This window comes from Festucalex cinctus, chromosome 9 (genome assembly GCF_051991245.1).
Source record: "Festucalex cinctus isolate MCC-2025b chromosome 9, RoL_Fcin_1.0, whole genome shotgun sequence".
Lineage (NCBI taxonomy): Eukaryota > Metazoa > Chordata > Actinopteri > Syngnathiformes > Syngnathidae > Festucalex > Festucalex cinctus.
The window spans coordinates 25670718-25688407 of NC_135419.1; the positions used below are offsets into that span (position 1 = coordinate 25670718).

The 17690-nt window shown below is 41.2% G+C and overlaps 1 protein-coding gene and 1 long non-coding RNA gene across 3 annotated transcripts in view; one reads left to right on the forward strand and one right to left on the reverse strand.

Annotated features, from left to right (window-relative positions):
* Positions 1-1785: 1785 nt before the first annotated feature.
* On the forward strand, positions 1786-7077 carry LOC144025965 (uncharacterized). The gene is made up of 3 exons (XR_013285013.1): positions 1786-1857; positions 4436-4496; positions 5315-7077. It is a non-coding gene; the product is annotated as an uncharacterized LOC144025965 (long non-coding RNA).
* Positions 7078-11705: 4628 nt separating this feature from the next.
* nocta (nocturnin a) overlaps positions 11706-17690 on the reverse strand; it is a 75146-nt gene continuing 69161 nt past the window's right edge. For both annotated transcript variants that reach the window (XM_077532379.1, XM_077532381.1), the window contains exon 3: positions 11706-12985. In XM_077532379.1, the coding sequence (XP_077388505.1) occupies positions 12147-12985 (839 nt within the window). In that variant the 3' untranslated portion in view covers positions 11706-12146. The remainder of the gene's footprint in view (positions 12986-17690) is intronic.

The window sequence follows — 17690 nt, forward strand, 5'->3', positions numbered from 1 at the left end:
CCGCCGCCGCTGCTCGGGCCCTAATAATAATAATAAGAAGAAGAATTCCTACAAAAACAATAGGGCCTCGCAGCGGCGCCGCCGCCGCCGCTGCTCGGGCCCTAATAATAATAATAATAAGAAGAATTCCTACAAAAACAATAGGGCCTCGCAGCGGCACCGCCGCCGCCGCTGCTCGGGCCCTAATAATAAGAATTCCTTGAAAAACAATAGGGACCTCGCAGCGGTCGCTGCTCGGGCCCTAATAATAATAATAATAATAATTTTTACAAAAACAATAGGGACCTCGCAGCGGTCGCTGCTCGGGCCCTAATAATAATAATAATAATAATAATAATTTTTACAAAAACAATAGGGACCTCGCAGCGGTCGCTGCTCGGGCCCTAATAATAATAATAATAATTTTTACAAAAACAATAGGGACCTCGCAGCGGTCGCTGCTCGGGCCCTAATAATAATAATAATAATAATAATAATAATAATAATAATAATAATTTTTACAAAAACAATAGGGACCTCGCAGCGGTCGCTGCTCGGGCCCTAATAATAATTTTTACAAAAACAATAGGGACCTCGCAGCGGTCGCTGCTCGGGCCCTAATAATAGAAGTTATTGATGTTAGTATATATTAAGATGTAGTTAAAAAGAGAATCAAAAACATTGACTCTTTTCAGTTAAATGTAAGTGCACTGAAATTATCCGCCACTAGGTGGTAGTGTTTTATAACTGGACATTGCTGTGCATTTTGGAGATGGACACAAGGAGAAAAGAGAGACTTTTTATTTTTATTTTATTTTTTTTAATTTTATTATTATTATTTTTTTATATCCACTCACTCACACAAGCTTACTTCTTGTAAGCCACACATGGGCCTCTCCCAGGCGGAGGATCGAACCCACGCCAACCGGCACCAAAGGCAAGTGACGGTGCCACTCCTCCACCTGGAGCCCCAGAAAAGACCACAATTGACGTTAATGACGCAGTTGTATATTTGTGTGCAAGTTCTAGTAAAAACCCGAAGAAAAACAACTTGAGTCTCCCGTCCATTTTGTATCACAGAAACTTACAATTAGCCGCCACAGCGATACCACACACGATTTCATTCACACCAAAAATATAAAAATCAAAAGTACTCACCTTTTACTTACCCATGTGCATGTTATATCCTGTCAAAACACATCTTATTTTCATTACCATATGGTGTGGACTGTAGAGCACCCTTAACCTTACTGAGAAAGTTCACACTATTGACCCTTTTATTTGTCTTTATAAGGTATGAATTCAATCCCCTGTCAGTCCGCCGACTTTTACATCTTTGGGGCCGGCGTGCTCCACACCATCACCTCGTCAAATCCCATGCATAGTAGACAAAACAAACCTCATGCAGTATAATGATCAAAGCACGACTGTCAAGAAATCCAAGCATTAAGCAGAAAAGAGAGAAAATAAGCTTGCAAGTGAAATTAGAACAGTATTGTTGTTGAACTTTGGATTACTTCTTAAAAAAGTGGTCCACTGCTTAATCTACAACATCACAATTTCAACTTTAACTGCAAATCAGGAGAATTTGAATAAACAGGTTTCTCGAGAGGCTCCAAGCTGCAGACCTCCACTGGGAGGTCGCTTCCGGTGCAGGCTCCCCTGTAGAGACACCTCTACTGTGAAGACGGAAATGACGTCAACGCATCCAGGCCGACAGGTGGCGGCAACGCGCCGTAATCTTATTTACTAACCACTAAGTACATTCGAAGAAGAAAAAGTGCTCTAGTACTTGAAAGAAGAAGACGAAGAAGAGAAGAGCAGACGGCGACAACAACAACAACGACTGACATTTAGTTTTTCTGTCTGTGTTTAACGGTGAGTTGCTGATTTTTTATTTATTTTTTGTTATGCACAGAAACTATAAATGCAAAGTTTATTTTGTTGGTCGTCAGTATAACTGCTGTAAACACATATAGAATCGTTAATCTTTTCGGCGGCGAGGTTGTCGATTACAATCAATAAGCGCACTAATGGCGACTAATGTCGGCTTCAAACAGTGTTGCCACAGTTACCTTGAAAAAGTAACTTAGTTACTTTACTGATTACTTGGTTTTAAAAGTAACTAAATTGCGTTACTGATTACTTGATTTTAAAAGTAACTAAGTTAGATTAAAAGTTACTTTTTTAGTTACTTTCAGCAGCTGCCGTTAACACCATCTCAACATAAAAATAATGCAGTAGAAACGGAGTTCCAAATACTTTATTGAAAGTGCATTTTTAACATGAAAATAAAGGTTTTTTTTATGAAAAACAAAATAGGCAGTCTCTCTTGACTTCTTGTAACGTAAATACTTTTTATAAAACAAAAAATAAAAATCTATCCAGGTTGAAAATAAAAATCCCCTAAATTCCTCTATTGTTTGTTTGTTCCGCAATTCCAGTGTGTACACATGTATCAGTTTAAATATTTATTAGTAGTTATTGACAGTTATAATTGTTTTTTGGTTTGTTTGTTTTTTCTCTTCAAAATAAGGATCAGGAAAACAAAAGGTTGATAATTTAATGTTAAATATAAATATTTAACCTTTAGACAGACACCAACACAATTAAACAGAATATTTGCACATTGTGAAGTATTTCAGAAACATAAATTTAAGACATGAAATAAACCTATCGTCCAGCCAAAAGAAATATGAAGCCACCTTATGGAACAATAAATCTATCAAACACATTTTAACCACTTAATATATGCAAAAATATTTCCAAAAGTTAATTTCCCTTTTTAATCAACAATTTTTGTATTTAACAATTGTTTTTTCTTTTGTCATCACTTTCATTTTTGGTTAATGTATGACATCTTTTTTTGTTTTTTTAATCTGAGACACGATGATGACCACAGAATCACTACTGTTTATATTTTGTTTTTTGGGCTGTCGTAATCGCGGGCACGTCTCAGTTCTCCTATCTGCTGCTCATGCTAGTTGTAGACATTGACAGGGAGCCACAAACTGAGAAATGAGATACTTGCAGTGTGCTTTTAGCTTAGCTGGTGTGTTGGCTGTGGGACATACCTGTGTCGTTTGAATCCATGCATTGGATCGTCACGGGAGTTATTCTTTTTGGCTCGCGCGCAGTACCAACGCCGGCCCGGGACATACAAGTGCGCCGAGAGGACTCGATAGCCATGGGAAATACCGAGACGTACGGCACCGGCTTCTGCTAACTGTCTCCATTTGTATGTTGTCACTCGTTGCGCGCGCGCGCGCCGTGTCGCGAGCACGGAAACACGGAAGTAGCTTGAATGGTGATGCTACTGAAATGTAAACAAAACAGGTAGAGCACGGCGCAGAACTCTTGCTATTGTTATGAAAACCATAAAGCCTCACTCGCAACCGATACGGTCGTTTAGCTCCCCTTGACGAACGATGGTTCGGTCGAATCGTTTTTTTGTTCCACCCCTACTGAAAACGTAACTTGTCTGACGTCACTCCCCCTGGCGAGAGGGCGGAGACGACCTCATCCCATAATGCTTCACGGACCAGTTGAGGATGGAAATAAATTATTTTTTTTTACCACTTTTATGGTCCATAATGCACACTTTTTTGTTGTGTTGTGTGCCTGTTGGTTAATAAAACTAGTAGTAAAAGTATCATCACTTTTGTTTTGAATGTGCAAACCATTCATGACCAGACCATGGCTGAATTCAGTGTGGTGATCAATGACTTCTGCCTCATCTTCGTAGTTAGCAGTAGTTGTTTGTGACTGTTACAACAGTGAGATAGTTTGCCTTCTTCATGAAAATGTGGAGTAACGCATTGATTCTCTGGACAGTAACTTTAATCAGACTACTTTGTAGAATAAAGTAACGCCTTAGACTATTAGTTACTTTAGAAAGCAACTTTTTTGAGTAACGCGTTACCGGCAACACTGGCTTCAAATGTCACTGGCTTCAAATGTCACTAACCGCAATTATAGGTTTTGAAACCAAGACAGCGAGAAATAGCCTTTCTCGACTCCAAATGTGCACAAGTGCCATTTGGATTTGGTGATCAGGAGATGTGGGAACTGCTGAGGTCACTAGCAAAAACGCTTTTGTGTGCTTTTGGGAGTTCCAATATTGGATTTTAAGGTGGATCATGTTCTGATCTGTGATAGCCTTTTTATGGTGCAAGGTAAATGTATGAAATCATAATTAGCAATTGTACATTGGAGTTTCACTGATCTAACATGACCAGCCAGACCAAACAACCTTACATTAATTTATACCAGCAATTGAGAATAGGCATCGTAAAAACCTGTTAAATGCATGTGGGGAGTGTGACTGCATGGAGTTAAATGCATGGATGGTGTTTCCTGAATTGGAGCTAGTAGTGCCTGTTCTGCATGAAACGACCCCGTATTGATCATTTTAATTAATATTTAGCATTAATGCAATTTGTCTTTTCTATTTTAGAGACCTTTCACAATCATTGAATCCTAGCAAGTGGACTCAGAAAACAGGATTACAAATACAGGTAAGAATAAAAAGTATAATGTATACATAGTTGAAAAATGTTGTTTAAAAACCAACAACAACAAAACTGACAGCTTTTTTTGGACATTGTAGGGTTTTACAGGACAGCCATATGGGATCGACTGTGGCATCTTTATGTTGATGGTAGTAGCTATTATTTGCTTGGTGTAATTTAATGTATGTAATGTAAAAAAAACAAAAAAACAAAAAACAAATCTGCATTAAATTAAATGTGCTATTTTTTTTCTCCAAGAATGCCTATTACTGTAATACTAGAACTAACTAAAACTAAGCATTTTTTTAAATACCTAAAGCTAATTAAAACTAGCAAAATTAACAAACAAAACTCAAAACAAAATAAAAATGGACTAAAATAAAAATTCCGAAACTATAATAAGCCTGGTTCAGACTGATCCCTGCCGCTCAGATCTCAAATCGGGTATATTCACCATGTTGGATTGTTCAATCCTGTGCCGTGGACAAACGAGCACGTAGCCCGTTGACGATGTGCAGCCAATTAGAAAGCAAGGCGTGATTTTTTTTTTTTCTCGTCATGTGTGGGTCTCTCACAGTTTGGAAGTCGCCCTACAATTTTAAAATCTTGCCATGTGAAACAGGCATTAGAAAAGAAAGGGGGGTGGGGGAAAGGCTGTTGTTTTTCTCTGAATACCCTAACCAAATTCTGGAAATGTTTGCACCATCAACCAATGTCTTGTTAAAATACTGGTGATGACATTTTGTTCCAGAGACCTGCATCTTTTTCTGTTGGACTATTTATTATTTATTTATTATTTATTTATTTTACTGATTTCTCCTCAGGGATGCGTGCTCAGCCCCTTCCTGTTCACGCTGTACACATCCACCACTCATCGTCAAGTTTGCTGATGACACCACGGTGGTCTCATCTCGGGCAGTGACAAAACATTATACAGGGAGGAGGTCCAGAGGCTCGTATCATGGTACTCTGCAAATAACCTTTTGTTGAATACCGGCATTGTTGTGTGCTGATAGGTTGGATCCCAAAGCGCAGACACAAATAAGGTTTTAACTATTTATTCACATAACTTGACTAAACAAAAAATGAGAATGCATCGAGAATCATGAGACGCCAAGCCCCCTTAGGCTGCGGAGAAGCACAGAGAACAGCGAGCAATAATCCGGCGACCAAACACATTTCTCAGATATAGACAGTCAATCAATCTCATTGGTTGTGGCTAGACATGGGAGTACCAGTACTGACATGGAATTCTCTGATTGGCTGTTGACTCCGTAATTACAGATAGTTCCTGACACCATACAGCATTAAAGATCCTTGACATCATATAGTCCTAAACTAGATGATGGTTGCATAAGTACAAAATAGACACTTGACCTCGGTCATGAACTCAAACGTAACCCAGGCGTGACCCCAGGCATGAGACAAGACCCAAACATAACTCCTGTATAACACGAGTCATGACAGGCATGGAGGTGGTGATGGACTGGAGGAGAAAGATAGCAGACCACGTTACTTTTTATTATTATTATTATTATTATTATTTTAAATCGGGGTTTAATTTATTTAATCATGATTTTGAGAATTTAAAAAGAAAATTTGCAACCATAGCTACTAAAGTTAATTTGTAATGAGGGCATTTAACTATAATGTGTGTGGTAAAATGCTAAATATTTTGACATATTTGAATCAATTCAAGATGTATTTTTTTTTTAAATATAAATATTCAAATATAAATATTGGAACTGGTATTTGGTCCAGTAAATAAATATTCCCAGACTTTTATCAAAATTGTCAAGATACTCAAATTAATTTACACACAAGGGAAAGATGAGTTTATATTGCCAACATGTGTTCCTCTGGTCAATAACACAGTGTATTTTTTATTTTTATTTTTTATTTAAGTAAACTTCATCATTGACCTAACAAATAATAGTGATAGATGAAGTAAAATTGAGAAATGGTCTAACAAGATGGATAGATGGATGGATGGATGGATGGAGTGTGTAATTAAAGCAAAAATATGTATTGATAAAGACAGATCCAATGGAAATACAAACTGAGCACTCTAGGCTATGCATTGTTCACACTGCAGCCCAATTCCGATTTTTTTGCCCATATGTAACACGTGTCTGACTTTTTTTCATGAAGTGTAAATAGTAGGCTACAAATTTGATTTCTTCTCCTCTACAAATCAGATATTAATCGATACGTCTGCAATATGAATGTAGTTGTTTTGAGTAACATTGTCGAATTATATTTGTCTTTAATTTAATTCCATTTGAAACATGAAGCAATAAGTTGACATCTGTGGCGATAGAAGAAATTCAGCCCTGCAGACGGTTTATTTATTCCACGAGGCAATGACGTGACGTCACCCTTAGTAGACGTCTCCAACTCTCCATATACGTCTCCTCATTTTCCCCAAAACATTATTGTATTGATTGTATTTTTTCTTCGTTACGGGACTGCAACTGCAATAAATATTACAAAAGTGTATTGAGTAACTTGTTATATTACCTCGTTACTGCCTAAACATAATATATTATTTTAACACGTAAGTGATCAGGAGTAATGAAAGTGAACACTTGTGGCGCGTGTGTTGCCAGTGGTACCTGCAAAGATTCAATTTCCTAACGTACCTCGCTGAGCCGATAACGCAATCCTCCGTGCGTGGCAGTGGATACGAGTCAGGCGTGGCTACCGAATTAATTTTTCTGCTCCAGGCAGACGAATTAGGCCATAGCAAAACATGTTTTAACAAGTAGGCACATTCCTGACCCATCAAATCGCGCTTTGCCGAGCTGAATCTATAGGTATGTTGTCTCATGGGCACGGTGCCTTCATCATCAATGTCATGCTCGAGTACCATAGTATGTATGGGAACATTTGAGAAAAGACAAGAATTTGATGTATGATGATTTCACTTTTAACATCTCACAATAGAGGGGAAACACGCTCCAGGCAGAACATCGTCCTTGGACACTGCAACTTGAAGCAAGAGTGCTATCTGCTGGGCCAGTTAGGTGTTTGAACCTCATGTGGATGGTAAACTTTTAGCATGTGTATGTCACCCCGGGTTTACACCGGTTGCGTGTGCGGTGCGGCTGCGGTGCAGTGCGTCTTGACTGCGTGCTCCGGACGCGTCAATTTTTTGGCCAATCCACACCGGCTCCGCACAGCTGCGGTCCGGCAGCTCCGTCGCCGACCACTTCCCGCCGTGTCTCGCGTGACCGCGCGCGATCATGTGGCATTAAAAACAACGACAAACACACAGAAAGTCTGTGCTCAATAGAGAAGCAGAAAGAGGTGGACTTTTATTATTTTGTGGTTTTCTACCTCCAATATAAACCTCTCCTCGTCCATGTTCGCTGGTGTCTAAACCGTGAATGAGCACCTCGCACGTTAACTCCAAGCCCGTCTACGCCCACATCACGTTTTGCTAGCATGCTTGCGAAATAGGAGCTGGCGAGTGTTTTATCTTGAAAGGTAACCGGAAATTTATTTTGAAACTGCGACGGTCTTCCTGTCCCGCTCGATGTGTTTTGTGCTAGCTTGCCATTTGCCGGAGGCCTACCGCTGCGGCGTCCGGCAAAAATAGAAAGCGGAAGGGCTGCGGCACGCCGCAGCTGAGACGCAGTCGACACGCAACGCACCCCCAAGCGGTGTAAACGGCACCATTCGAATGAATGGAATCTAATTGCTTGCGTCGCCGGAACACACCGCAACCGCACCGCAACCGGTGTAAACCCGGGGTCACGTGATTTTCCCGTCAGCGGTTTCTATTACACAATCATTCAAGGACGCATCTGTTGAGGAAGGACGCATCTGTACTTGCTCCTGCACTCGCTCGTGAATCTAACTACTTGTTGATTTTTGCATTGGGATTTTTAACTACATTGTTGCAGAATGCCTGGCGGAAAAAGAGCTGTTCGAGATTGAGGAGATAAAATCTTCTCTTAAAAAACTCAGTGGAATGGTTGCCGAATTACTTGAAATGAAGAAGAGCATTGAGCCACTTCTTCAGGAAATACAGCAATTGAAGAAAGAGACACAGGAAAAAGATCGACGCATTGTTGCCTTGGAACAAAAAGTGGATGATTTGGAACAAAATCTTCGTATCAACGATGTGATAGTCACCGGTATCAAGATCAAGCCGCGCCGTGGCCCTTTGAGAGCTGCGGCTAGCACGAGCACGGAAGATTCTGACCAATATTCAGGGAACGAGACTGTGGAACAGCAAGTGACACTTCAACTCAGAGATTTGGGATTAACTGTTGATCCTGCGCACATTCAGATGTGCTTTTCGCTTCCAACTGGAGGGACACGACCACCGGCAGTTCTGATCAGGTTTGTTGACAGAAAGAAAAAGATTGCTCTTCTGAGAGACCGTCACAAGCTTCGTGGGAAACATGTCTACATCAACGAAAACCTCACCAAACGAAATGCTGACATCGCCAAAAAGGCTCGACAAATGAGAAAGAATGGACTTATCGAAAGCACGTGGACAAAAGACTGCCGAATTTTTATTCAAACTAAAGACAACTCTGGTCAACTAAAAACACGAATCGTGAAAGGAGCTGAGGAATTGGCAGCGCTTGAGAGACAACAGTAATTCACAATATCACAACAACAACAACAACAACATCACTAATTACCCAAAGCTGGAGTTGTATATGATTATTTGCTGACTTTGCCAAAGCTAACTCTTGTTTATACACCTGCATTGATAACATGTATTGCTGTTCCCGTTTGAATCTAAATATTGTCTGGCTCGAATTCCGTTTGTTCTAACAGTCAAGGCTACATGATAAGGCTGTATTGTGGCTCCAATGAATCTGCTGTCAATACGCAAAATGGGGGTTGGTGGTCTGGTTCCTGGAATGCAGCTGGCGTAGGCCGCTCTGCTGGGTGAGCTAGGCTGGGCAGCGCACAGGAGTCATCAGACCCACAACATGCTAGCAACCAGTGGTGCTACCTGACCAGAATCGAGTGCTGAAATTGCTTGAAAGCAATGGGCCGAATGCAAGCCGATCTACTCTTCTGGAAAGCACAACATGTGTGAAAGCTGATCCGAGGTCAGCGAAGACCCTACTGGTGAAAGAGAAGAATTGCGCTTGCCTTGGCTGCTCGCCTGGCGGGGTGGGCTTGCTGGTGGCGTCTGGGGACCGACTCACCAGTTCCAAATGACTGGGACTAGCCACAATCTACACACGGACATTCAAGATGAACTGAGCGAGCAGTGTCTGGGATAGTATGGGATGGATAACGATAAAAATTAATGACTATTCTAAATAATGTATATGATTGATGCGTTATAGTAATGGGTCGATGGGGACGGGTCTCGAATAAGCTTCGGCTTCTACCCGTCAGCCCTTCTTTCGGATGTCAATGTTGCAAATGATGTGATGTGATTGATGTAAACTGTAATGTGTCCGAAAGGAAAAAATGAATAAACTAAACTAAACTAAACTAAGAACCTGTCGCACACGGAAAGGACCAGAAAAACGCTCCCACAGTGAGGAACCAGGTAACTTGAATAGGGTTAGGGTGTCCAGAAAACCACAGAGTGCAGTTTCATCTCAGGCTCCTAATGTCGTATTCTTTAATCGAACGAATAAAACCTCGTGGGACAACTGTGTGCTGGACGATAGCTTACTGAACACTCGAGAACAAACCAGAAAGAACTGCGCATGTGCAGTACATCATAGCGTATAGTGCGTGACCAAAGATGTTACCAACAAGATAATTCACTCATTTCGTTTACACCACAGCAAACGAGCAAGTTGTGTCTCCTTGGCAAGGGACCTTGCGTACAAAACTGAAGGATCTGCACGATCTGACTGCAGAGTGCAGTGGTTCTCAACTTTTTTTTTTTTTTTTTTTTAAGTGATGGATTTTTTTTATTTATTTTTTTTCAGCCAAGTACCCCACCAGTGAAAAACAAGATTGCAGTGCCATTGTTGTCTGAGTTATTAAACTTTATACAGTGGTCGACTTAAAAAAAAAAAAAAAAAAAAAAAAAGGAAATAAGTAACTAAGTATAAATAAAGATTTGTGCACATAAAATTATCATTACCATTAAGTCTCCTTCTTTGGGTTCATGGTTAAGATATGTTCTCAAAAAGAAATCATTCATTTCAAATCAAATTTCAAATGACTGACAGGTGGTCGTAGACGGCATATCACAGTTTGGGGTTGAACCATTCTGGTTTGAGGAGACTGGGTTTTTAGGACAATGAAATTAAATAGCCTACTGAATATTCATTTTATTTTATTAACTTAGATTTTGCTGAAATATTTACAAAATATGATAATTTTTTTTAGAGGATTTTGCATGGATGCTGCTTTTTCAATTTGTTTTAAAATCTTGCGTACCCACAGGAGTGCCTTCACGTACCTCCATTTGAGAATCACTGCACTCGTGACTTTTTCCTGAAACGAAGTGAGGTGCACTTTATTTGCTTTATTTTATGTGGGGGGGGGACCACTGTACTTGCATTCTTTTAAAGTAGAGATGAAGTCTTTGACCGCCAGAAACATTTAATAACGATTAGTAAAATCACAATGTATGCCACGCCGCCATAAACGTTAAATGACGTCAACTACGTCAACGTCTGAGTCCAACACTGCCTGGTCATTGGGTTGTGGAATCAAAAACACCCACTAACTATGGCCAGCAGATGGCAGCATCTCTTTTTTTAATGGGCTGCCGGTGTATGGAATTACAATGAAACATGTCGAATCTGGTGAAATCTAATGAAATCGAACTTTTTCAAGGATGACGTGGATGATCAAAGCCTTTGTCCACATTAAACCTAATTCACAGAGCCACACAAAACAAAAATTATTAGTGTCAAAGTCACTGTTATGGAGGAAAAAATTTTTTCACAAAAAGCCTTTCTCCTTATTTTTTCAATTTTTGCTCAATGTCACTCAAATGACCTATTTTTAAATGGTGATTACTGAAGAACGGAATAAGGTAAAACATCCTTTTTTTTCTTTAAATGAAAGAATGGAATGCGATCTTTCATGTGGTGCCAATGCTGTATATGTAGTAAAAGAACACAATATTGTGTTTGCCTTGAAAGGTGAGTTAAAATGCTCAAAATCAGCTGGCACTGGAAGGGTTGTTTTTCTGATAACGTGTGACCGTAAAAGAGATTAACAGTTTTCCTGACATTTAGCAAGTTCATGTCAACAAAGACAATGCAATGCAAGTATTTGAACGTAATTTATTTAAAATGTTTATATGGAACATTCCCGCAAATTAATTTAAAAAATAAATAAGATTAAACGTGTGAGAATAACAATAAATAACTCCATATCCATATCCTTACCATCACGTAAATTCAGTAACATTCATTGAGAATGACATTTTGCAGTCATAATCGAGATCATAACATTTCATTCAACTTAGTAAATTACACTCACAAAATCACTTCATTCAAAGTTGAAATTGAATTGAAATATACAATGGTAGTGATGGATGCCTAGTTTAGCTCCCATTTTTTGCGTTTCTGCTCAAATCCCGCTTCATTGCGCAACCAAAAGAACAACTTTGACGCAAAGCAGCAGATTCCGCTCACGCACAGTTCAAATGTGTTCACCGTTATTCAGCAGAACGTTTTGGGGTCCCTGTGAATGAATTGTGATTTAAGGTGCCTCCTTGAAGCTGATGTCACAAAGCAGTGATAAATGGTCTGAGGGGTAGTGAAAGGAAGGAAGGCGGTCTGGACCGATCTGCTCTTCTGTAGGAATGTCGAGTAGACAGTCCACACTCAAGGCATTATGGGTATACCAGATATAGTCAAGCGTGCTGCAGCTCTCTCCGGTCGGGCGGATCTTCCAGGTCGTGTACGGCGGCTCTGTCTGACCATCAGTGCTCAGCAGCTTGTAAGCAGAGTCCAAGCCAAGCGGGGAGGTTCTGAAACGGCGGTAAACATCCTCCGAAGGCTCCGCATTAAAATCTCCGCACACCACGAGAGGATTTGTGCCCGTCGAGCCTACGCTCCTGGAAATTATGCTTCGGAGGCTCTGCAGCAGGTCGGCGCCCTGTGCGCTCCTCAGCCTCTCCCAGCCACTCCGGGCTTTCAGATGAGTGACAGCCACGCAAAGTTGTTGGCTCGTTAGCCGGCAGTCGAGTATCTGCACAATGGCTACCTGGTTGGTGGGTAACATCATCGCCGACAGCCGCAAGTGAATCGTCGTCTGTAAGGAGAAGCGCGAGTGGCGGTAGAACAAGGCACAACCGTCGGGACCGTTATTTTGCTCGACATCTAAACAAGGAGACCAGGGTTTGGCCAAGAAGCTGCCGTGATAACCTAAGCCGGCCATTATTGGCTGGAAAGTGTCGTAGTAATGGTCAACCTCCTGAAGACAAACAATGTCAGGGCGGTAGGTGAGGATCTCCTCCAGGATCAAGTACTTCCTTTCCTTCCAGTTGAGGGCTTCAAGAGGACAACGAATAAATCCATCTTTCCCTTCACCAAGTGCTGTAAAGAAAGAGAGAAAACAAATTGTCACAATCTTACCCCGGGTTTTCACCGGTTGCGGTTGCGGTGCGGTTGCGGTGCGGTCCGGCGACGCAAGCAATTAGATTCCATTCATTCGAATGGTGCAGTTTACACCGCTTGCGGGTGCGTTGCGTGTCGACTGCGGAAGGCCTGCGGCGTGCCGCAAGCCTTCCGCAAGGATAGACCTATTTTCTATTTTTGCCGGACGCCGCAGCGGTAGGCCTCCGGCAAATGGCAAGCTAGCACAAAACACATCGAGCAGGACAGGAAGACCGAGGCAGTTTCAAAATAAATTTCCGGCTACCTTTCAGAATAAAACACTCGCCAGCTCCTATTTCGCAAGTTTTTCAGCAAAACGTGACGTGGGCGTCGCCGGGTCATGTGCTCATTCATGGTTTAGACACCAGCGAACATGGACGAGGAGAGGTTTATATTGGAGGTGGAAAACCACAAAATAATATATGACACGGCACATCCTTTTTATAAGGACTGTAATGTATTGTGAGTTTGATGTTCGCGATTGCTTGTTGTGCCCGTCTCGCTTGCCGTACTGAGCGGCAGCCGGACGCGGAAGACAGAAATAAAGAGTGGACCCGCACTGACCCGTCTCTCGTTATTAATATACTTTACAAGGACAACCAAAAAAAGGATGCTGCATGGAATCTCATATCTTTCTGCTTCTCTGTTGAGCAGACTTTCTGTATGTTTGTCGTTGTGAAATGCCACATGATCGCGCGCGCGCGGTCCCGCGAGACACGTTGGGAAGTGGGCGGCGACGGAGCTGCCGGAGCTGCCGGACCGCAGCTGTGCGGAGCCGGTGTGGATTGACAAAAAAATTTACCCGTCCGGAGCACGCAGTCAAGACGCACCGCACCGCAACCGCACCGCAACCGCATCCAGTGAAAACCCGGGGTTACTTGGTGTGTTTTTGGAGCTCACGTTGTCCATTTTTGTGACGTACCCTGAGGGTTCACAATTTGAAGTACAGTGTTCCCTCGTTTTCCGCTGGGGTTAGGTTCCAAAAAATACCCGCAATAAATGAAATCCGCAAAGTAGTTAGCTTTATGTTTTACAACTCTTATAAATGTTTTAAGGCTCAAAAATCCCAGACCGCACAATTTATACACTTTTCTCATTGAGGCATTTACATGTTCTCCCATTTCTCTCTTGTTCAAGCATTGACAATGTTCAAACCTTCATAATTTTTATAAAATGGGTATATTACTGTAGAAAAATATGCCAAATTGCACTTAAAAAAAAATCCGCAATACAGCGAGACCGCGAAAAGTGAACCGCGTTATAGCGAGGGAAGACTGTACAAATTAAATGGTATGGGGAGAGATTCGTCTCAAAATTAATGACACAAATACAGCCGCCATTTATACACGTGTTTTTTTAATATCGTGTGCACATGTCATGTACCATGATTTAGCATTTGTAAATATTCAATTCTGCTTGTATATTTTTGAATGTGCGTTTGAGGATCAGTGGGCACCAAGGTTATTTTAATTATCCATCCATCCATCCATTTTCTTCACCGCTTATTCCTCACAAGGGTCGCGGGGGGTGCTGGCGCCTATCTCAGCTGGCTCTGGGCAGTAGGCGGGGGACACCCTGGACTGGTTGCCAGCCAATCGCAGGTCACACAGAGACGAACAACCATCCACACTCACAAGCACACCTAGGGACAATTCGGAGCGCCCAATTAACCTGCCATGCATGTCTTTGGAATGTGGGAGGAGACCGGAGTACCCGGAGAAGACCCACACAGGCACGGGGAGAACATGCAAACTCCACCCAGGAATGGCCGAAGCCTGGACTCGAACCGGAGTCCTCAGAGTTATTTTAATTAATGAAACCTAATTTAAAAAAAAAAAAAAAGATTGAAAACTACCAAATTATATTTTATGTTTACAAAACTAATTATAACTAGAGCTGCGAGCAGCTATAAAGGGCACTCGCAGCCCGGGCCACGTTGGGGTACTGGCACGTTGGGGTACTGGCACGTTGGGGTACTGGCATATTGGAAGCAAAATTTCTTTGAAAATGGCATAATAAACCTTTACATGTAGAATATTTTTTTTGCCAGTGTGTGTCAAGCTCAACGGGTTTTGGTGATTGTTAAGACCTGCAAAAATCAGCGTCCTTTTTTATTTTTAGGCAATGAGTTGCCCTGATTGATATTTTTTGTAAAAGTGTATATATACATCATCGCTCGTTGTACTCATTGCACAATGTTACTTTTATTGTCCAAAGGGGCAATCAAAAATGAATAAAACAAAATGGAAACGTACATACGTTTGGATCGGTGTGAAGCCAGTGAACAATTTGAGTGGTGGAAACTAAAAAAATATTCAGAAATGACTTAGTCATCACACTTAGAATGAGTTTAAATTTTTTTGTACAAAATACCGTATGTGGGTTTTTTTTTTTTTATATAAGCCTCAAGGGCTAGGTGGCGCTGTATTTATAACTGAATGTTGTCATCGAGATACCTTCAGGCCTTGATTATAAGCATACATGTCAAGTGTGGGATTTTTTTTGGAGCATGTACCGTGGAGTTATTAAGCATATCCTTCATTCACGATATTGCTTTTAATGTCCACAGAGGCTATCAAAAATAAATAAAAAAATATATATGTTTGGATAAGTCTGATGCCAGTGAACATTCTGAGTGGTGGAAACTAAAAGAATATTCATAAATGACTTAGTTATCACACTTAGAATGAGTTTACATTTTTTGTACAAAATACCGTATGTGGGGTATTTTTTTTTTTATGCCTCAAGGGCTAGGTGGCGCTGCATATATAACTGAATGTTGTCATAGAGATAGCTTCAGGCCTTGACGATAAACATACATGTCAAGTTTGGGATTTTTTGGAGCATGTACCGGGGAGTTATTAAGCATATCCTTTTTCAGTGCGAAACACAAATTTTGATGCCCCGCCTTCATCATATAGTATTTCGAAAGGTCAAGATTTTTACCCCTGTCGTTGGCTCAGGACTTGACATGGTCCAGGTCAAGTCTTAACTCAGTCAGATGAAACGTGTAGGAGAAGTGGGCAAAAGTCTGCCCCCTGTGAATGTGCAAAAATTGTCAAAAATGGGACATTCAAAAATTCGTAGCTCACTTCCTGTTCATTTTAGCATATGGGTCCAAGAGACTTTTTTGTAGGTCTTGGGCTCCCTCATACACCTAAAAATATTCGTCGTTCTTGCTTAAACGTACAACCGGGGCTGCTTCGTTAAAAATTTCTAGGCGGCGCTATTGAGTCATTTTTGTAAAATTAGCACAATCAACAATAAAATATTGTTCATTTTACCAGGCCAGATGTGTGTGCCAAGTTTCATGAGTTTCTGCGCATGTTTAGACCCTCAAAACTGGCGTTGTTTTCTTGGCGAACAGTGCTTAGCCACGCCCACAGCGATTCGCGAAAACTCACAAACTTCGTGTTGTGACATCATGAAGGCCGAAACCCTCATCTGAGCAAATATGAGGTTGGTCCAGTTAACGTGTTTGGAGAAAAAATGTACAAGAAAATTCGTAAGAAAAAAAATTGCCACTAGGTGGCGCTATCAGTAAGATGAAATATAAGTTCGTAGATGTCTTTCGGGCTGGACTCTCATCAAATGTGTGAAATTTTGAGAAGATAGGATCATCTCGGTCAAGTTCATGCAGCTTTTATTGTCACGAAAAATCTTCAGACTTTGCGGCACCGTAGCGGCCACGCCCTTTGGCGAAAAGTTACAATATTCGGTGTTGGGCATGATCAACATCTTAAGGCTTTTCTGACCAACTTTCAACTGGATCCCTTCAACGAGCTCAGCGCAGTAGCTAAAAACGTAAAGTATGACATTTATTGTCACCACTAGGTGGCGCTATATGTATAACTGAATTTTATCATATAGATGTTTTCAGGCCGTGACTATTACGTTGCCTGAGAAGTTTGAGATTTTTTGGAGCTTGAACATGGGAGTTATTAAGCATTTGCTCTTTCTGGACAAATGAAATTTTAAAGACAATATTTGATGCCCCGCCCCCATCATATAGTATTTCGAAAAGGCAAGACTTTTTGCCCAGTTGTTCTCTCAGGTCTTGAGATGATAAATGCCAAGTTTGATGTGAATTGGATGAAAAATGTTTGCAGAGGGGGAAAAAGCATGACCACAGTGAATGTGCCAAAATAGGCCAAAATTGGACATAAAAAAATTCATAGCTCATTTCCTGTACATTTTAGCTACATGGTCCCAATAGACTTTTTTGTGCGTCTCGGGGTGCTACACGTGCCTGCCAATTTTCGTTGCTCTAGCTCAAACGTGCCAGGCTTGGTTTTTATTTTTCTACGCTAGGGGGCGCTATAGAGTCGCGTTGTTATGGCGACTTCATAATATCAAATTTTTCGCCGGGCCTGAGGAGTGTGCAAAGTTTGGTGAGTTTTCGTGAATGTTTAGGTACTCAAAAATGCGATCGTTTACGGAGAAGAAGAAGAATAATAATAACTAGAGCTGCGAGCAGCTATAAAGGGCCCTCGCAGCCCGGGCCACGTTGGAGTCCTTGCACGTTGGGGTACTTGCACGTTAGGGTACTGGCACGTTGGGGTACTGGCATATTGGAAGCAAAATTTCTTTGAAAATGGCATAATAAACGTTTACATGTAGAATATTTTTTTTGCCAGTGTGTGTC